The following is a 21,969-nucleotide window of genomic DNA, read 5'->3' as shown; positions in this document are numbered from 1 at the left end:
GAAGAAGTGCTGACTGCATTTTTACACCGAGTGACAGAGCACAGAGATCATCATGAAGATTCTTCTTTTACTGACTTTTACTCTTCATCTGACATCCGCAGGTGAGTGTGACGAGGTTGGACATGTAAGGGTGTCAAGGTAGGCCTGCTCTAAGTCGTGAGGGAGATGCCCACACATCACACACTCCTCCCTCCTTTCCAATCACTCATTTATTGAACCACTTGTCATCATTGCGTGCACCTGTTTTCAATCCCCTCTGTTCACTATTTAAAGCCTGCAGGTCTGCACTTCTGTATTATTGCTTACCTCTCCAAGAAACTCAACCCCACATGGAGAGAAACTACGTAGTTGGCCATTGGGAGCTGTTGGCGATGATGTTTGCATTTGAGGAATGGAGACACTGGTTCGAGGGTGTGCAATACTCCTGAGTTGTCATCACAGATCACAAAAACCTTGAGTATCTGAAAACAATGCAGAGACTAAACTTGAGGCAAACAATGTGGTCGCTTTTCTTTTCCCAGTTTGACTTTGTCAATTGCCTACAGGCCAGGAGAGAAAAATACCAGAACGGACGCACTCTTTCATCAGCATTACAACCTCGCTGAATCCACCAAGAATGAGTCAGTTTTCCCTCCCTCCTGCTTCCTAGTGGCGATTGACTGGAGGTTGGACAATCTTCATCCTCAGTGCCCTCCCCACTGGTTGTATGTGCCTCAAATTCTGCACCGCCCAGGTCCTGGGGGCACGATACTGGTGACTGGTGATGCACCGAGACTTTTTACATCACCTCACCTCCAGTGCAGAGTGCATATGCAGTAAGGTGCTGCACACTCCACCAGCAGGTAAGTCGCTCCCCTCAACACCTCAGCGTCCGTGGTCCCACCTGGTGGTGGACTTTCTCACTGACCTGTCTGTCTCAGAAGGAAACACAGCAATCCTTGTGATAATAGGTTTATTAGGTGTGCTCTATCCCCCTACTAGGCTTGCCCACAGCCCTGGAGACAGCCAACCTTCTCTTTTGACATGTTTTCAGACAGGTTGGCATTCCTGATGACATCGTGTCGGACCGGGGGTTCAGTTCATGTCAGGAGTCTGGAGAGAACTGCTCAGTAAGTTAAACATCACTGTAAGCTTAACTTCTTGCTATCATCCACAGGCTAATGAACAAGTACAGAGAGCTAACCTGTAACTAAGCAGGTTTCTCAGAGTGTACTGCCAGGAGCAGCCGTATACATGGTCTTCTTATCTCACCCTATCCTGGAGAATCTCACAGCATGGATGTGGCTGTGTCGGAGCCAGTGGAGGTGACTCTGAACAGGACTGGTGACACCAAACCAATCAGTCAGACTGTGTGAGATTAGAGGACGTGAAATCCAGTGTCTCCCTGAGTATGAGAAGAGACTGATGTTCAGTTCCAGTCTGCAGCTGAAGGAGATGATGGGAGTCTGATAGTGGTGTTTACACCATACGGGACACCTGGAATGAAGAAATTATTGCTACATATGCAGTCAATGCATTGAAGCAATGTTCTGTCTCTTGTAAACATACCCAGGATAATATTTAAGAATATCCTATACCAGTAGAGTTCCATTTAAATAGAAGGCCTGCTTGCATATTCATTCCAACCAGGTCATCAGGGTCATCAGGTAGATTTCTCCCCTTGTTGGTGTGTCATAGAGTTAAGCCCACAACACCTCCAGGAGGCTTAACAGTGAGGTCTGGTGTCCCAGCCTGGTGAGACACACTTAACACACTACATAACACCATTGTGTTGAAGGCCAATGATGAAGGCCTTTTGCACAATGCATTTGAGTCTTTTTAAACCCTCATATAACATTTTGTGTTCTATGTTTAGGCATGCAAGAGAAACCTGAGAAGCATGGTGTACTGGCCAGTTTGCTGATTTTGGCCTTACTGGTGTCTGTTGCTGCTCCAAACGCTTTTACAGATAAGTTGTTTATGGATAAACATACAACCAAATGAACCTGATCACCACCCAGAGATGAGCGAGGTAGACCACCCAGTGGGGGAGCAGATGGCATGAGGTCCATTTGTATGGTAGTTAAGATGAAATGTAGTTTTTAGAAAATGCAGGCATCCTGGATCTCATGTGGTCTACACAGCTCCAGAATGACGTAACCCGCTGTTACTGCAGTAGGCTTTTATTTCATACATGACTTCAAGCTGCCTGTCTGTTTCACACCACGTTTTGGCTGCTATGTTTCCGACTGTAATATGTAAAAATTATTGTGATGGAAATGATCATAGGTCAGACACTTGTGTGTTCTCACCATCCAAATTTTCCATTTCCACTTTTTGATTTTGTTTTCCTGCGAACAGGGAAATGGTGATTTCTATTTTGCCTGATTTACTGCATCCAGGGCCTCAGAGCTGCTCTGTTCAGGGAACACTAACGTCTGCTGCTCTGTTCAGGGAACACTAACGTCTGCTGCTCTGTTCAGGGAACACTAACGTCTGCTGCTCTGTTCAGGGAACACTAACGTCTGCTGCTCTGTTCAGGGAACAGTGACATCTTGGATTTTTTGTTTCAGGTGGTCTCACATGCGGAGTCTTGGATTTTATCGTATTTGTGAACACATCGGTGAACTCTGATCCCTAAATGAACTAAACCCAGGCCACATCCCAAGGTGATCTCATTTCGTTTTGTTTCTGGCATATGTGTGGTTTGTATTGTCATACACTTGACTCATGCACTGTAAAAATCAACTGAACTGAACAGCTTCTTGTGAGCCAGCTCTAAGATTGTGTTTGCACTGCATTTACATTTATGGCATTTAGCAGACGCTCTTATCCAGAGCGACTTGCACTGCATGATTGATTCATTTCTGTTGCTGACTCATTTCTTGTCTGACCTGGTATGTTTGCTCACCTGACTTTCTGCTTGGCCCTTATAATAAACAATAAACACTGTTGACAATTCGGTCCATGTTCAGTGTTCCTGTTGTGTTTGCACAGTGATTTGAATGCGAAATTCAAAAGACAGCTGAAATGTTGTCTAATGTCCCTGTTGTGGAACTAATAAAGGATTATTATTACTATTGGGTATGTTCATAAATGGCCTGGCCCTGGATCACTGGCTAGGCCATCTTCAGCCACCAGAGGGAGGCATAGAACAACAGATGACCCTGACTGGTCATTCCAGAGTACACATAGTATATACCAACATGCAGACTCTGGTCAAAGCAAGAGGCTCAGCAATCTGAACAGAAAACATGCAATGATTCCTCAGAGTCAAAGTGTAAACAATCATAGATGAACCAGGAGAGACATCTGAAAACCACAGATATGAGCAACCAACGAGGAAAACCCAATCAGAGCTTTGGTTATGTAGGTCTGTCAGGCCAGGATTGGGTGAGTTAGACTAGTCCAGGTTCAGTTAGGCCAGTGCTGGGTCAGTTAGATTGTGGTCAGTCAGACCAGGCCTGGGTAATTTAGGCCAGTCCAGGGGCAGTCAGACCATCCTCAGGTCAATCAGGCTAGTGCTGGGTCAGTTAGATCAGGGTCAAATAGACAAGTCTTGGATCAGTCAGGTTGGATTTTGTCTTCAGGCTCATTAGGTAATTGCAGTGTTGCAGGATGTAAAGTGTTTAAACAGTTTCAGCACTCAAGGGTTTTGCCGAAACCACAAACATGTAGCGACTAGTTTAAGATGAACCACGTGGCCTCCTGTCTGCAAGCATGTCTGCAATCACCCGTACTGATATGTGCAAGTGTAAAGCTCTTCATGCACCCTGGGCCATCACAGAACTGCACACCCACCTAGAGGAGCATTCTGCCCTCTGCACATCTCCTGTCTCTGTTGTTGTAATGTGTGCATCTCCTGTGTCCATTTGCTTCCTCTTGAACTGATGTGCTTGATGTACGTTGCCACGTTCCAGTTTCAAAACGATGTCAGGGGTAAACTAACTGTTCTTTAAGATTATACGATGACCTGTCACTAAAGATGTAGCCCAATGAAAAATGTGCTTTCCTGGTTGATTTCACACATGAAGACTGTGTCCAAGAGGGTGTGTCATAGTAAATACATCTGGGCAGGAATCTTGTCAGGAAGTGTGATGACATAGTAGTGGTGGAGGTGACACCACCACGGCAACACACTCTGAGCTTCCAAACTGTAGATGAGGGTGTGTGTGTGTGTATGTATGTGTGTGTGTGTGTGTGTGTTTCTTCCTCTGGATCATTGTGTGGTGTGGCAGGATGTCAGCAGTACCACACGGGCCCTAGTAAAGTCTCCTGACCTGAGTCCACTGGAAGCTGGTTCTGTGGACTGCTGTGTTCATTTGGACCCTGGCTCTATGCTGGCAGTGGGCCAGGATATGACCTCAAGGTCAGGGGTCATATGAACATGCAGTGTCATCCAGAGTCCTCTCAGAATAGCTGATTCCTAAGACCGAAGCCCCAACAGACCAAAGGACTTCTGACATCTTGCAGCCACACACTCTGGTTTATCAGCACTTGGAGAAGAAGTTGTGCTGACTGCGTTCTGACACTGAGAGACAGACACAGAGATCAACATGAAGACTCTCCTTTTACTGATATTTACTCTTCATCTGACATCCGCAGGTGAGTGTGATGAGTTTGGACATATAAGTGTTTAATAATGTGTCATGAGAGGTTTTCTAATATTAAAAATCTAATTATTTTTTTTAGATATATTTAAAATATATCTAAAAAAATATTATTTTTAACTAGAATGTCTTTGCACAAAAGGCTGAATTTAAATAAATGCCACAGATATTTGTTTAATAAAAAGCTTCAATACCTGCACAAATTTTAGTAGTAAATGTTTGTTTTATGGCTTTTTGACCACATTATTTCCCTTCCTGAGGCCCTGAGGTTAAACGTCTGTGCTGTAGTAAATAAACTTTTCTAAACAGAAGCACTCAGTAGTGTGTAGAAATTCAGTAGTTATCCTAGCTTTATGTCTATAGACATTTTTGTTTTAACTTGTGTGTTACATTGCTAAACACAACTCTTCACACGATGCAAATCATAATTTCACATTGCTGATTTTTACATTGGAAAACTCTTCTAGTAAATATTTTTACTTTGGAATCAATTCTATTTTATTTAGAACTCCTGTTTCATACACTAAAATCCTACACTGCTCTAAATATGATGTAATCCAGAAAGCACAGGGGTTTTCAGATATTTCATTTAATATTTTAAGCATTCTGTTACGGAACAGCTCCAGACCCTTCCCTGTGGGCGTGCCGCTATGTTGTCTGCGTGTCGTTATGTCCATGTTTGTACTTCCGTGGGTGTGGGTTGTTTGTGAGCGTGTTCGTGGTTACACCTGTGCCTTGTCTCGAGGTCACGTGGGTCTGTGTAATTCACCTATTTAATGTGCGTTAACGCGGTGTCTTGTGCTCGTCTTTGTCTAAAGTTTCGTGTCTGCGCGAGTGTGTGTTGATCACTGCTTGCGTTCCACCCGGAGCTTACACGTGTGTGAAAGAATAAAGGTCTATATGTTCAACGTTGACGTCGTGGTGCCTGTCTCCTACACCCGCCGTCACAGAAAGACGAGCCAAAGAAATGCCGGGTTACACATCTACGCGTAAGAAGGGGAAGAAGAAGGTGAAACACCACCACTCTTCTTCCCCCGCACGCCACCGCGACACCCCCGTCCCAGTAGGGGTGGAGTTGCAGGAGCCTGTCAGCAAGTACATGCTGCATCAGGCTCTGACAGCCGGAGACGAGGAAGGGGCGGAAGTTTTCCGGCTGGCCGCAAGACGGGTGTGGATGGAGAGGCACCGCTCTCCACCCCCGGCGTACCCTGAGGAGGACTTGAGAGAGGACCCCTTCTTTGAAGCTGCGTGGCGAGAGGGACTCCGCGCATTGAGAAGGGAGTCCTCCCCTCCGGCAAGCGGTGAAGAGGGCGAAGAGGGCCCTCTGGTGGTGTACGCGGGTATGATAGCGGCGACCCCTCCTGAGCTCGACGCAGAGAGTGAGGAATCGGGAGAGGAGGGGTCAGGCGACGAAGCCCGCTACACGCCATCTGTGTGCTACGCCCCCACCGTCTGCTACGACGGGAGAGAGGAGGAAGTTAGCCCTCCGCCGTCTGAGTTCTCAGCTCCCACCGTCTGCTACGAGGGGAGAGAGAGAGACGGCAGCCCCCCGTCATCTGAGTACTCCATTCCCACCGTCTGCTATGACGAGAGAGAGAAAGACGGCAGCCCCCCGTCATCTGAGTACTCCGTTCCCACCATCTGCTATGGTGGGAAAGACGTCAGCCCTCCGTCGTCCGAGTGGTCGTGCCCACCGCTCCCCACGGTGAGAGGGAAGACAGCCTCTCAGTCAGCTCCGAGGAGACCGTTAGGTCGGAGAAGGGGTGCCCAGACGGAGAGAAGGTCCCTTGTGCTCCCTCGGGTGGGAGCGAGATGAGCTGGTCGCGCTACCCCGACTCCGAGGAGCCAATGGCGGTGGACCAGGAGCTCTCCGAGGAGGAGGAAATGGAGACATCAGGGGAGGTGGAGCCGCCACCCCGAGAGGCACGAGGGGAGACTGGCTTTGCCAGCGGTCAGGAGGGGAGAGTGAGGTCGCCGACTGGGGCTCCTCGAATCGCCACCGGATCGCGGCAGAGGACAGGAGCTCCAGTGGTGCCCAGAGGAGCGGTCAAAACGCCGCCTCGTGCAGCAGCCAGCACAAGGCGACGGGGAGGACCTCCGGTGGTGCCCGGACCAGCTGCAAGACCGCCGCCTCGTAGAGCCGTCAGCGTGCGGCGACAGAGGGTTCCTCCGGTGGCGCCTGGAGGCGGGGCAAAAACGCCGCGACCACCGCAGGAGGGCGCGAGCGCGCCCGGAGCAACACCCAGCGCTGCGTGCGCTGGAGGGACTGTTCCGACCGGAGGGATCACGCCTCCTGTCTATCCCGTTGCCCCTGGGGGATATGCGCCGCTAGCTGCGAGCCTGCTAGCGGTCCCATGGCTGCCTGTACCCGTCTGTTTGTCTGTCCCGTTGTTGTTCTCTAATTTCCTTTTCCCTTTTGTGCCTTTCGTGTTCCATGTACCTGTGTGTGTGTTTGTCAGCGTGCCATTGTTTAACGTATTTTCCCCTGTCTTCCCAGGGAGGGTGTGCTAGAGCTGTCCGCGGCGGTTCCCGCCGTCGGGGGTGACTGCTCTCGGAGGCTCGTGATCCCGGGGGGCTCCGGACCTGCCCGTCGGTGTTTGTTCGGGGCACTCCCGCTACGCGGGACGCTCCGGGAGTAGCGAGCCCCTGGCGGGGGGTTCTGTTACGGAACAGCTCCGGACCCTTCCCTGTGGGCGTGCCGCTATGTTGTCTGCGTGTCGTTATGTCCATGTTTGTACTTCCGTGGGTGTGGGTTGTTTGTGAGCGTGTTCGTGGTTACACCTGTGCCTTGTCTTGAGGTCACGTGGGTCTGTGTAATTCACCTATTTAATGTGCGTTAACGCGGTGTCTTGTGCTCGTCTTTGTCTAAAGTTTCGTGTCTGCGCGAGTGTGTGTTGATCACTGCTTGCGTTCCACCCGGAGCTTACACGTGTGTGAAAGAATAAAGGTCTATATGTTCAACGTTGACGTCGTGGTGCCTGTCTCCTACACCCGCCGTCACACATTCTTGAAGAGTCATAAGTGTTAAGGTTTCTGAAATCGTCTCTAGACGTAGATCATAGCCTTCAGGGTTCATAATTTGGATTTTAAATTTGTACAGCCCTCCGTAGCTGGCCAGGAGAACAGATTCACAACATACGGGTGTCAGGAAAGGGTACCAAAGATTAATGATAATACATGTAGTTAAATACAGAACGAAGATGTGTCTTAACACAATTGGGTAAGAATAATAAAACATATGTTTGATTGGTGTTCTCCTTATCAGGAGAGGAGGCACATAAGACTGGATCTAGGAGTAGTGGAAAAGTACAGGGGGAGAGAGAGGTAGACAGAGACAGAGACAGACAGAGAGACAGAGAGAGGTTCTAACTGAGGAGCAGACACAGATAAAGGAGTGAACTGAATGTCAGAGTGTTCTGTCTGAGGGTAACAGACAGTAAATCACAAATTCCCTTACAATTATGCTGTTAAAGTATCTGTACAACTAAACATAATTCTGGATACAACTATTATTATCATTATTATTAAAGATTACAGATTGATATTCCAAATAATGGTCACAAATTTATTTTAAATCACGAGGTGCTAACACTTTCTAGTGTAGCTTAGTCAGGCTTTTCAAAAAGGAATGTCTGCTTCCTCTTCATATTTCAGGGATGTTGTTATTTTTAAATTCAAATCGTTCTTCCTCTTTGGAATATTGCCAATCTTTTTTTGCTTCTCTCACAGTGAGACACTCTCTACGTTACTTCTACACTGGAGTAACACCAGGTATAAACTTCCCAGAGTTCACTGTGGTGGGTCTGCTGGATGGAGATCAGTTTGTATATTATGATAGTAACATCAAGAGGATGATCTCCAAGACAGAGTGGATAAAGAAACATAAGGATGAAGATTACTGGACCAGTGAAACGGTGATTAGTCAGAAACATGAAGAGATCTTCAACATCAGTGTGGTTACTTTAATGCAGCGATTTAATCATATTGAAGGTGAGGATGAACCAACTCAACATTATCATCATTCATCCATTAACCTCTCAACATTCATCACTAATGCAGCTCAGCTAAATAAAAAAACAACTACAATAATAATTATTATAATTATTGGACATTGACAAAAAGATAAATCATAATAGTATTAGCATGAGACAGTTAATTGGCAAATATATTCAAGATTTAAGATATAAATATTCAAGATACGCCTACATCATGTGTGTGAGGACTGTATGTAGGTCCTGCATGAGCATGGACGTAATTTTGATTTCATAGGTGGGGGGGACACAAAATTGTTGACGGGGGGGGCGAACGAAATTTGTTGACGGGGGGGGGATGTGCCGGAGCGGAGCTCGGAGCGGTCGTTTTCTGCATGGTCCTAGCGCTACATTCGTCGCTATTTAAATATTTGCTTTTTAACCATTAAAAAGTGGGGGGGACATGGCTTCGTCGCTATTTCAATATTTAGTTTTAACTGTAAAAACTGGGGGGGACCAAAACTGGCTTTTGAAAAAGTGGGGAAGACATGTCCCCCTCGTCCCCCCCCCTCCCAAATTACGTCTGTGTGCATGAGTAAAGATGGCTGAACCACACCTACCGAGTGGGAGGACATGACGTCATCGAGTTTCCTTTCAGATTTCTATCAGGTGGTGACAGAAAAGTTGTAGAAGGTGATTTTATCTACATCAAACCCTCATCTTTCTCAGGCAGAGTACCAAGACTCTAAAACATAGCTATTCAACTATGTTTTTCTTTGGGCCAGTTTTGGCAGAGAGCTCTGACCTGTGGGCCAGACAATTTTCAGACCTATACCAATACTGTCATAGTGGATGTCAAATTGATGCGAATATAAATTGTTGGGGGGGGGGGATGTAATTTGTTGACGGGGGGTGGCGAATGTAATTTGTTGGGCCGCTCTATCTACCCCATCCCTCCATCTGCCCCCTCCCCTCTGTCTGCCCACTCTCCTCTATCTGTTCCACCCCTCTATCTGCCCCACCCCCTATCTGCCCCTTCCTCTACCTGACCCTCTCTTCTGCCTACCCCACCCCTCTACCTGCCCCCTCCTCTACTCTCTTTATCTCCTCTCTTGCTTTACCCTGTGCTTCACCCCAGTAAGTTGAATTTATGACAGCATGTTTTAGTGTGAATAATTTGTTCAGATAGTTTCCAGAGATCTTACGTGGTGAGACTCCTGCTCCTCTGTCTCACTCCCTCTGTCCTACTTAAAACTGGAAAATGCTTTCAAGTGTTCAGTTTAATAACAGCAAGTTTCAAGATACAGACAAGAAAAGACAGGAAGCTACAGTTAACAGCTTAAGTGATCCCAAGACATTTTTAATGATAGACAGTTGTGTCCATTACAAATGTGATTTATACTTGCTTTTTTATATAATTGCTTTTATACTCACTTAAAATATCCAAAGATCACCATAACTGGTGTATCATCGGTCAGCTCCACATTGTCCAAACAGAGGAAGACTCGGATGCACTAACAACTTTGTATGAGTGGGTTTTTCACTATTTATGCAATTTCAGGACTAGTAGGAGCAGATCTCACACGTGCAGTACCTGTCAAAACCAGCAGAGGGCACAGTACAGTACTCACCGATTGGAACCAAATGTTAATGACTATACTAACTGAACTTCCCAGTTTTAATGTCCTCATATCCTTTCATACTGTGCGGGATTCTATCCCTCATGAGAGTCCCACTCATTGATTGATTTTATTGATCTGTTGACCATGGTTTATTTGTCAGTTTATTTTGTTCTATCAAACTAAAAATGACCCAGTGTGTGTGTATATGTGTGTGTGTGTGTGTGTGTGTGTGTGTGTTTTTGCAGGGGTTCACACAGTACAGCTGATGTACGGTTGTGAACTGGATGATGATGGAACCAAGAGAGGACACATACAGTACGGCTATGATGGAGAAGATTACATCAGTCTGGATATGAACACCCACACCTGGACTGCACCTAATGATAAAGCTGTTATCACAAAACACAAGTGGGATTCTAGTAACTGGACTGACCAGTCTATTGCTTACCTGGAGAACACTTGTACTGAGTGGTTACAGACATATGTGGGTTATGGCAGAGATGCTCTTGAGAGGAGAGGTAGATTATTACTTGTTTACATTAGAAATGAAAAGAGACCAAACCACAAGCATAAAATATGCAGAAAATGCTTTTTGCTTTGTTTTTGATAAACAACCTTTCATAGTAGCTGTTGTGTATCTCCAAGTCTCTGTATGTTTGCATTGAAATATGGGCTTCAAACAGCTGCATGCCAGCACGTTCAGTGTTCAGCACGTGCCAGTGTCCTGTCTGTAAAATGTGACATATTTCATGATGTACTGTCAGAACATTATGAATTTCACAATGCAATATACCTACCCCAGCGCACTCTCTCTCTCTCTCTCTCTCTCTCTCTCTCTCTCTCTCTCTCTCTCTCTCTCTCTCTCTCTCTCTCTCTCTCCCCAGTCCATCCTGAGGTGTTTCTGTTCCAGAAGAACTCGGATACATTAGTGTGTCATGCTACAGGTTTCTTCCCCGGAGACGTGCAGTTCTCCTGGTTTAAGAATGGACAGGACATGAATAATTTTTATTATGGGTTTACAGAGACAGAGACCTTACCCAACCAAGACGGAACCTTCCAGAAGAAGTGCATTCTAAGAATCTTACCTGAGGAGTGGGAGAATGAGTACACTTGTGTAGTTCAGGACAGTGGAGTGAGGAAGAAGTTAGTCATAGAAGCGGCTGATGGCAGTATACTGAACCGAGGTAGGAGAAATCTGATTCCAGATGGGGAAAAAACTTTAAACCTTAATACATTGGATTCACTATACAGGTAATGGAGATACAGTTATGTAACTTTGTCTTTTCACATGGAGGTGTTTCTGGTGAAGGTGATTTAAGTGGAGGGTTGGATCTGAACCCAGGTATGAGAAATCTGATCAAAAGGAACAAAAACTGTTAACCTTAATATTCAGAATCATAGTGTTCACTGTGCAGTTAATGGAGGATCAATGATGGAGTTGTTGTTATAGTTGTAGTTTTCCTGATCATCGGTGGTGCAGGAGTGCTGGTTTTCCTTTTCATCTTTGCTGTTGGCATTTTCAATCTGGATGCCTGGTGAGTGAAACACTGGAATCATCATCATAGCACAGGTGTAAATACAAATGTGTGGGTTATAAACAGTGTTGCGAATAACATCGTTAAAAATAACGGCGTTAGGTAACGGCATCATTTTGTCAGTAACGGGATAATATAATTACTTTTCCTGTTGTTGCAACGCCATTGACGTTACTGGTCATTAAAAGTGGTGCGTTACTATATATTGATATACTAACAGTAATACGAGCGGACCCCTGCCCAGGCTAGTGAGGAGTAACAGATCTCGATAGGTCACAGTTCTCGGTGTAACACCTGTTTAACTTAACAAGTCAGTAAGTGATTGGTTAAGGCAGCGTTATGGTAGCCAATCAGAGCCAGTGTTTTTACACACGTGCATTTTCAAGGTGCCGATATAAACATTATTTAAGAAAATACTTGAAGTTCCTGAATGTCTACGAGACTGGGTATTTGATTTATTTAATGTGACGCTCGGGGCTGAACGAAGGACGAGACACGAAATCCTTGTCTTTCAGACGTCAATTTTATTACAGCGCTTTAATGCACACGGAAAACACAGATATTGCGCAATAGCGCACGTAGAACATTCACACAGCAACGTGTAAACCTTAGACAACGATGAGCACAGGACACTGCGCGAGCGCACATTAAATAGACAAACCACATTAGCCCCATGTGATTACGAGACGATTCACAGGTGATACACATTATCACGCGACATAGCCTTCACCCCAGAGTTCCACAGACGCAGACAAAGCACGTGGACCACGTATACACACGCCCAAAGGGGAGGGGCCTGGGTCCTCAACGTGACAGACGCCCCCTCCAAGGGCACTACCCGTCCCGGGGTGCCAACAGGACCGAGTGCCCCGAACCCACGACGATGGGCGGATCCAACGCGCTCAGTCCTGCGTCTGGGAGGTGACTGCCCTTGGCGAAGCGTCCGTCACGAATCCCCTAGCACACCCTCCCTGGGAAGACTGGGGAAAAAACGTTAGACACATTGAACGGCACAGTCACAAACACACACACAGGCACGCTTACACACAGTGGCACGAGAGGGAAGAACGGGTTAGGCCCACAAATGGGGAGACTTACAAACACCGGAACAGACAAACATGAAACAGGCGGGTGGGGAAACAGACCAGTGGGGAGAACACGGGAGCCGCGGGTGCTGCAGCCATTGCGGTGGACGGTCCCCCTCCTGCCCTCGCTGCGAACCCTCCACTGGGCGCAGCGCGGCTGTCGGACGCTCCTGGTGCAGCGCGGCGGGCGGACGCGCCCGGTGCAGCGCGGCGGGCGGACGCGCCCGGTGCAGCGCGGCGGGCGGACGCGCCCGGTGCAGCGCGGCTGGTCTCTCCCCTTGGTGGGCCGTAGGGCATTCCCCCTTCTCCTCGCGACCGCCCCCTGGAGCTGGCAGTGTGGTCATTCTCCTCGGTCTCCATTGCCTCACTGCCCTGGCTCCAGCTCATGGGCTGCTCCGGGCTGCCACCCCGGGAGCAGTCCATATCGCTTCCTCCAGAGCGACCGGGGGACGGACTCACCTCCGGAGTCCACCTCCCCTTTACAGTCCTGGCAGAACACTCAGAGGGAGGCGGACTGCCCTCCTCCTCCGAGTCGAGCTCGCTGTCAGTGCACTCTGAGATACCCGAGTGCACGGACGGAGGATGGTCTTCTTCCTCATACTCCTCCTCCTCCCCACCGTAGCCTACGGCAGGTGCGGAGCTCTCCGACGGAGGGTAGTTGTCCTCATCCTCCGCTCCCCCACCGTAGTCCACCGTGGGGGCGGAGCAAACAGACGGAGGGTAGTCCTCTTCACCATCCTCTCCCCCACCGTAGTCCACCGTGGGGGCGGAGCAAACGGACGGAGGGTAGTTGTCCTCATCCGAGTCCTCCTCCCCAAACTCGCTCTCTGGGGTTGAGGCGGTGGTGCCGACCACCCACGAGCCTACCCTCAGAGGCGAGAGGGCGCGGGAAGGAGGGGGGTGTCGTCTCATCTTCCATGTCCTCTCCGCCCCCTCGCAGAGCATCTCCGCCAGCTCGGGGTTGTCACGCTCGCTGTCCCGAGCTGCAGCCAACTGGAAGGCACACGCCGGGTCCGTCTCCATCTCCTCGAACGACGGCGTCGCATCATGGCGCGAAGGGGAGGAAGAGGCACGGTGATGCCGTTTACTGGTGCGCTGGCCCTTCTTTGGCCGGGTAGTGTAGCCGGGCATGGTGTCTCAATACGACTCATCGTTCTGTGACGCTCGGGGCTGGACGAAGGACGAGACACGAAATCCTTGTCTTTCAGACGTCACTTTTATTACAGCGCTTTAATGCTCACGGAAAACACAGATATTGCGCAATAGCGCACGTAGAACATTCACACAGCAACGTGTAAACCTTAGACAACGACGAGCACAGGACACTGCGCGAGCGCACATTAAATAGACAAACCACATTAGCCCCATGTGATTACGAGACGATTCACAGGTGATACACATTATCACGCGACATAGCCTTCACCCCAGAGTTCCACAGACGCAGACAAAGCACGTGGACCACGTATACACACGCCCAAAGGGGAGGGGCCGGGGTCCTCAACGTGACATTTAATTAAGAATAGAGGTTTTATTGTTAAGTTTACTTAAGACAAGTTGTGAACAAACCAGTTGTCTCAGGTTGAGAGAATTTAATTTAATTTGATAGATGTAAATACACTTTATATAGTGTAACTACTTACTTTCGCTTTTTTTTTTTTTTTTACAAAGATTTGGGATTTTAAATGATTTTATCCTGCACTGGTCTGTGGATGTGCAATAAATATCAAAAGTTAAACACCTTTCTGATCTACTAATTTCAACTGACTGAAAACTGCTTTTTCAAAAAAAATCCTTATTCATTGGCATTGTGACGGGTAGGGTGAGCAACTAAAAAGGAAGTGATCATGCCAAGTCTCAGGGAAAGAGGATGGTTTAATAGAAAAGGTGCAAACCAAAAACCCGTGCAATAGATCCAAATTAAGGATATAATAACCAGCAGTCAACTGGTACAAAGACAAGACATATATAGACGAACAAACGACCCTCAGGTGGAACGTATCACGGGCCCCGCCCACCTGAGGGACGAACATCACTTTTTTGAACAAGTAGTGAGTAACTATAACTAATTACTTTTTTAAAGTAACGTTCCCAACACTGGTTATAAAAACTTTTATGTAAACTAAACAACAAATACAACAAACGCCAACCTAACCTTGACACACGCCAACCTAAGCATACTACGAACAAATACAGCTTGCTTCGTAAACATTAACAAAGGTTTCCATACGTAGGGAAAACCTTTTAGTCTCGTTTTGGTAGTTAGTCATATACATAAGGACTGTTGTCAGCACTGAATCTATAAGTCCACCTCCTCTGTCTCCAAGTCTCTGTTTACAGACACTCAGAGGATTCTGTCAAGCCTCCTCCTCTACAATGAATGATTAATCCACAGGTTTGTCCCTGCACTATTGTATGAATGAGATTAACTGTTCTAAATGATTCAAATACAAGTGACTGTCATCTTTATGTTTCTCTGTACAGGAAGGAAGTAGAGAGAACAATGATGAAGATGATGAAGATAATGATGATGATGGTGAAACCAGCTGGAAAATTCTGCACACAGGGTCATTTGTTCAGTTGTGTTTGTAAAAAGCTTCAGATATAATTAATATTTTTCATTATAGTTTCTGTTTTTTTTTTATAATTTCTAATTTAAAAAATGTATTTACATGTAGACAATACACTCACTGGCCACTTTATTAGGTACCCCTTGCTAGTACCGTGTTGGACCCCCTTTTACCTTCAGAACTGCATTAATCCTTTGTGGCATAGATTCAACAAGGTACTGGAAACATTCCTCAGAGATTCTGGTCTGTATGATAACATCAGACAGTTGCTGCAGATTTGTCGGCTGCACATCCATGATGCAAATCTCCTGTTCCACCACATCCCAAAGGTGCTCTATTTGATTGAGATCTGGTGACTGTGGAGGCCATTCGAATACAGTGAACTCATGAGATGAGATGAGATGAGATGAGATTCAACTTTTTTGTCATTGCATATGTCACAGGTACAAAGCAACGAAATGCAGTTGTCGTTGTCGTGTTCAAGAAACCTGTCTGAGGTTATGTTGCGTTATCCTGCTGGAAGTGGGTACACTTTGTTCATAAAGGGATGGGCCTGGTCAGCAACAATACTCAGGTAGGCTGTAGCATTGACACAATGCTCAATTGGTACTAATGGGCTGGTGTGCCTAGAAAATATCCCCCGCACCATTACACCACCACAAAGAGCCTGAACCGTTAAAACAAGGCAGGATGGATCCATGTGTTCATGTTGTTGACGCAAAATTCTTACCCTGCCATCTGAATATCACAGCAGAAATCGAGACTCATCAGACCAGGCAACGTTTTTCCAATCTTTTATTGTCCAATTTTGGTGAACCTGTGCGAATTGTAGCCTCAGTTTCCTGTTCTAAGCTGACAGGAGTGGCACCTGTTGTATCGGTTGTAATGACTGGTTATTTGACTAACTGTTGCCGTTCTATCGGCTCAAACCATTCTGGCGTTCTCCTCTGACCTCTGACATCAATAAGGCATTTGCGCCCACAGAACTTCCGCTCATTAAATATTTTCTCTTTTTCGGACCATTCTCTGTAAACCTAGAGATGGTTGTGCATGAAAATCCCAGTAGATCAGCAGTTTCTGAAATACTCAGATCAACCCGTCTGGCATCATACCATGTTCAAAGTCACTTAAATACCCTTTCTTCCCCATTCTGATGCTCGGTTTGAAATGCAGCAAATCATCTTGGCCATGTGTATATGCCTAAGTGCCTTAAGTTGCTGCCATGTGATTGGCTGATTCGACATTTGCATTAATGAGCAGTTGGACAGGTACCTAATAAAGTGGCAAGTGAGTGTATATTCAAATGTCTAGTCTATCTTAAAAATATTATAACTACTAACACATTTAATCTCCTGTTCTTACTGTTATTACTTGTTTTATTTTACTGTGATGTGTGTAGTTTCGGTACAGCAGTGCCTGTATATTAAACAATACTATGACAAATTGTGAATACTGATCTTTAATACCTGTTTTGAGTGTTTGATAGATGATGTAGTGTTTTACAATCTCTGTTAGATATCTATGAGATACCTGTGAGATATATCAATATTTCACCAACATTTATTATTTCCTGTTCATGAGATTGTCCTAACCAGTTATCCCCAGAATTATCACGATTGTCTGGTCTTGTTCTTCACGTCAGGTCAATGTGACATTGCTTCTATATTTTTTATATCTCCAACCTAACACATGACATATACCTTAACGAAAGGACATGACTTGTAGTTAATCTGGAAATTTCTAATAACCCTCTACCTGTTTTATATATTTAACTGATTCATAAGATGCTCCACAGACATGTTCACAATTCACTGCAGATGCAGCCTTTTCCTGCTCAGTACTGAGTACCTTGTGACTCCATCCTATGTTTATACCAATCCATGGATCCCATTTTTCATAACTGGATTACAGCAAACATTTCAGGCATGATCTGAGGAAAATAAATGTGTTTCTTGCAATCACACTCCAAATATCAATTTAGCCCTTATTATCAAAATAAGTATATTTTTACTAGACAGAAATCCATTGGTAAACATTGCATAACTAATTGATCGTGAGATGCCTTCAGTGGCATACTTTCACTCTAAACAGTGGTGGTGATTTTCACTCAGACCTTTTGGTGGATGGTAACCACAATTTGAACATGTGAGGTCAGTGCCTGTTGAGGTCTCAAAATTGCAGCAGGCTAAGAGAATGCTGGGTAGTTTACTTCACAAAAACCACCCTGTAAAACTGTCAGGAAGGGGGTGAGGGGGTGAGGTGTGAGGGCCAAAGGGGCAAGAGGAGAGGGGCGAGGGGTTTGTTTGATGGTCTTTTTTCTCCATCAAGAATACAAACTGACAAAAAATTTATGACTCTCATGTTATGTTGTGTTCTATTTTCCAGCACCTGTTCATCTGATCACTATGACGTGTTCCTTGGCAGCGGGAGAGAAGCAGGTTCTCCTCATTTAGTCTCCTCACGTTAAGGAGAGAGATTGGTTGTTTTTGTTTTTGATTTCATGCTAACTTGCCTTTGTTCCTGGGTGTGCTTAATTATGTTCTGACTTATAATTCCATGAAATGTCCAACACATATGTTTTCTTTGGATCGTATCACAGTCTTGTCTCCTGTTTGTTATATGTCTAGCACCTCGTAGTCTAAGCTGCTGTTTGTTTTGTGTTTTTTTTTTTTTTGTGGTTAGTTTGTTTTTCAGCATGGGCCTATCCAAATACAATCTGGAACTACAGTATGTGTCATATGTGTGCATATACAATATATATTGTATATTTATTTTATTTAAAAAATACATTTCTTGCAATATACTTTTCCTTGTTGGTTTCATTGATTCAATCCATTTTTTACATTTTTTACTGTCATCTGCTCGACTGAGCAGTAACAAAATAACAAACTGGCAAGGCAGCAGAACAGCATTAAACAGTCAGTGACAAACTAGCAGTGAATATGCACAAAAAGAGAGTGGTGTAGTGACTGTCTGGAGCACAGCACATGGACTGTTGTGTCTCTCTTCGCTGGGTGAATGTATAGCAATGACAGCAGGTACCTGTGGGCTTTAAAATTAACTTAGACTTAAAGCAGTAATGAGGTGATTCGAATCAAAGGAGGGATTGTGAAGAGGGATGTGTGAGTTTCTGTCTATGTGTGTGTGTGTGTCCGCGCCTCTGTTTAGCTGGGACTTGTGTACTCTGGCGCCTCCAAAGTGTTTTACAGCTCTAGAAACTGAAACAGGATTTTGAGAGAAAGAATAGAGTTTAAGGGAAAGATGTCTGGATTATTTCTGAAATGAGACTATGCCAGGGACACCTATGAAACTGTTAAAAATATATAAGATATATTCAAAATTCAACACACAGGAGCACATAACTATCAAAACTATGAAAATCAACCTTCCATTCCAAATGGGAATTATGTCCATTCCTAATGGGAATTCTGTTCCTAATAGGTAGATGTCAGTGTGAATGGGCTAAATCAGCTCCCACAGCATTGCTGTCCACATGGTAGGATTGAACTGTCACTGCAAGTTTCTGAGCAATGAAATCAGGTTAGTATATGCACAGTGAGGGTATGACTATAACCTCTAAAACTATAACCTCTAAATAAATATATAAAGTATACAGTAAATATATAAAGCAGCTTTAAATAAATTCACGAGGCAGGTGACGTGATTACTGGTCTTATCACTGATGACACCAACATGTAGAGACAGAAATGTGTGAATGTAAACAGGAAACCACAGGTTGAACTGCATCTCAGTGTGGGGACCAACCATCTACAGCATGTGTTACCAATGAAATAAATATCCTTAAGTAAATAAAATGAATGTGCTCTTCCTGATGGTCACATGTCATCCATCATGAAACCCAGCCCATTCTGGAGGATAGACTGCAGGATTTGCTCTGAGGGGATGTTCCAATCAGATGCTCTCAGATTCATTTCATTGGTGAAAAAATGAAAGAAAAGATGTCAGTCAATCAAATATGACCCAGTGTATTAGTTCACAACAGTAAAACTATAAATCTAGTAAAACAAATTTAGTCAAATCAAAATGATCAAATATATAGTGTGTACAGACCAGTACAGAGTATCTCAAGCATGTAAACAGAAGCTATAGAAGGTTCATCAGGACATTTCCAGAAGACCCATACTGAGCTCCAACTAAAGGAGATGAGGTCAAATGAGTTTTGGCACATCACCAAGATAATTAAAGCATTTTATTTCATATTTATTTGCAGGAAATAAAGAAATAATGCACATTTGGAATAAGATTTTAAATATAATTTCACAAAGATGCTGAAAGTAAAAAAATTAATATTGCTGGTGTCTCTGGAGTTGATCATGCTTGAGGTTATCATGGTGTAGGAGAGTTTCTTCTCCTGGATGTCAGCAGTACCACACGGACACTAGTAAAGCCTCCTGACCTGAGTCCACTGGAACCTGGTTCTGTGGATTCTTGTGTTTATTTGAACCCTGGTTCTTGTCTTGTAGTGGGCCTGACTGAGGCATGACCTGGATATGACCTCAGGATCAGGGTTCATAAGAACAGGCATTGTTATCCCCCGCTGTGTAGAAGAACATACAGGTTTTCCATCAGATTCCTGGCCTCACATTTAATGATAAATATGTTTCCTTCAGATGTGGTGGACTGGCGACCTGCCCATGGTGTACCCTACCTTCGCCCAATGATGACATCTGCAGATGAGTGTGGTGAGTTTGGACATATAAGTGTTTAATAATGTGTTCTGAGAAGTTTTGTAATACTAACAAACCATTCTGAATATACACTCACTTGCCACTTTATTAGGTACCTGTCCAACTGCTCATTAATGCAAATGTCGAATCAGCCAATCACATGGCAGCAACTCAAGGCACTTAGGCATATACACATGGCCAAGATGATTTGCTGCATTTCAAACCGAGCATCAGAATGGGGGAAGAAAGGGTATTTAAGTGACTTTGAACATGGTATGATGCCAGACGGGTTGATCTGAGTATTTCAGAAACTGCTGATCTACTGGGATTTTCATGCACAACCATCTCTAGGTTTACAGAGAATGGTCCGAAAAAGAGAAAATATTTAATGAGCGGAAGTTCTGTGGGCGCAAATGTCTTATTGATGTCAGAGGTCAGAGGAGAACGCCAGAATGGTTTGAATATACAGTAAATATATAAAGCAGCTTTAAATAAATTCACGAGGCAGGTGACGTGATTACTGGTCTTATCACTGATGACACCAACATGTAGAGACAGAAATGTGTGAATGTAAACAGGAAACCACAGGTTGAACTGCATCTCAGTGTGGGGACCAACCATCTACAGCATGTGTTACCAATGAAATAAATATCCTTAAGTAAATAAAATGAATGTGCTCTTCCTGATGGTCACATGTCATCCATCATGAAACCCAGCCCAGTCTGGAGGATAGACTGCAGGATTTGCTCTGAGGGGATGTTCCAATCAGATGCTCTCAGATTCATTTCATTGGTGAAAAAATGAAAGAAAAGATGTCAGTCAATCAAATATGACCCAGTGTATTAGTTCACAACAGTAAAACTATAAATCTAGTAAAACAAATTTAGTCAAATCAAAATGATCAAATATATAGTGTGTACAGACCAGTACAGAGTATCTCAAGCATGTAAACAGAAGCTATAGAAGGTTCATCAGGACATCTCCAGAAGACCCATACTGAGCTCCAACTAAAGGAGATGAGGTCAAATGAGTTTTGGCACATCACCAAGATAATTAAAGCATTTTATTTCATATTTATTTGCAGGAAATAAAGAAATAATGCACATTTGGAATAAGATTTTAAATATAATTTCACAAAGATGCTGAAAGTAAAAAAATTAATATTGCTGGTGTCTCTGGAGTTGATCATGCTTGAGGTTATCATGGTGTAGGAGAGTTTCTTCTCCTGGATGTCAGCAGTACCACACGGACACTAGTAAAGCCTCCTGACCTGAGTCCACTGGAACCTGGTTCTGTGGATTCTTGTGTTTATTTGAACCCTGGTTCTTGTCTTGTAGTGGGCCTGACTGAGGCATGACCTGGATATGACCTCAGGATCAGGGTTCATAAGAACAGGCATTGTTATCCCCCGCTGTGTAGAAGAACATACAGGTTTTCCATCAGATTCCTGGCCTCACATTTAATGATAAATATGTTTCCTTCAGATGTGGTGGACTGGCGACCTGCCCATGGTGTACCCTACCTTCGCCCAATGATGACATCTGCAGATGAGTGTGGTGAGTTTGGACATATAAGTGTTTAATAATGTGTTCTGAGAAGTTTTGTAATACTAACAAACCATTCTGAATATACACTCACTTGCCACTTTATTAGGTACCTGTCCAACTGCTCATTAATGCAAATGTTGAATCAGCCAATCACATGGCAGCAACTCAAGGCACTTAGGCATATACACATGGCCAAGATGATTTGCTGCATTTCAAACCGAGCATCAGAATGGGGGAAGAAAGGGTATTTAAGTGACTTTGAACATGGTATGATGCCAGACGGGTTGATCTGAGTATTTCAGAAACTGCTGATCTACTGGGATTTTCATGCACAACCATCTCTAGGTTTACAGAGAATGGTCCGA

The 21,969-nt window shown here is 44.8% G+C and overlaps 1 protein-coding gene and 1 long non-coding RNA gene across 7 annotated transcripts in view; both read left to right on the top strand.

Moving 5' to 3' along the window:
* The first annotated feature begins 164 nt into the window (after positions 1 to 164).
* Positions 165 to 2,914, top strand: LOC143509972 (uncharacterized). Its single transcript, XR_013129852.1, has 3 exons — positions 165 to 842; positions 1,034 to 1,109; positions 1,856 to 2,914. It is a non-coding gene; the product is annotated as an uncharacterized LOC143509972 (long non-coding RNA).
* Positions 2,915 to 4,166: 1,252 nt separating this feature from the next.
* LOC143509961 (patr class I histocompatibility antigen, A-2 alpha chain-like) overlaps positions 4,167 to 21,969 on the top strand; it is a 65,621-nt gene continuing 47,818 nt past the window's right edge. The window contains exons 1-9 of one of the 6 annotated variants that reach the window (XR_013129849.1): positions 4,167 to 4,584; positions 8,319 to 8,579; positions 10,428 to 10,700; positions 11,067 to 11,366; positions 11,477 to 11,524; positions 11,633 to 11,717; positions 15,127 to 15,194; positions 15,284 to 15,698; positions 15,813 to 17,591. Coding sequence is in view for 4 of the 6 variants with exons in the window: in XM_076998888.1 (XP_076855003.1) it covers positions 4,536 to 4,584; positions 8,319 to 8,579; positions 10,428 to 10,700; positions 11,067 to 11,366; positions 11,477 to 11,524; positions 11,633 to 11,717; positions 15,127 to 15,187 (1,077 nt within the window). In the remaining 2 variants the exon portion in view is untranslated. Of the gene's footprint in view, positions 4,585 to 8,318; positions 8,580 to 10,427; positions 10,701 to 11,066; positions 11,718 to 15,126; positions 15,195 to 15,283; positions 17,592 to 21,969 lie in introns of those variants that run through there. The other 5 variants (XM_076998891.1, XM_076998888.1, XM_076998889.1 and 2 more) reach the window with 5 other exon arrangements.

The sequence above is a fragment of the Brachyhypopomus gauderio genome, chromosome 3 (assembly GCF_052324685.1).
Source record: "Brachyhypopomus gauderio isolate BG-103 chromosome 3, BGAUD_0.2, whole genome shotgun sequence".
NCBI lineage: Eukaryota > Metazoa > Chordata > Actinopteri > Gymnotiformes > Hypopomidae > Brachyhypopomus > Brachyhypopomus gauderio.
This window is presented reverse-complemented; position numbering and strand designations above follow the sequence as displayed.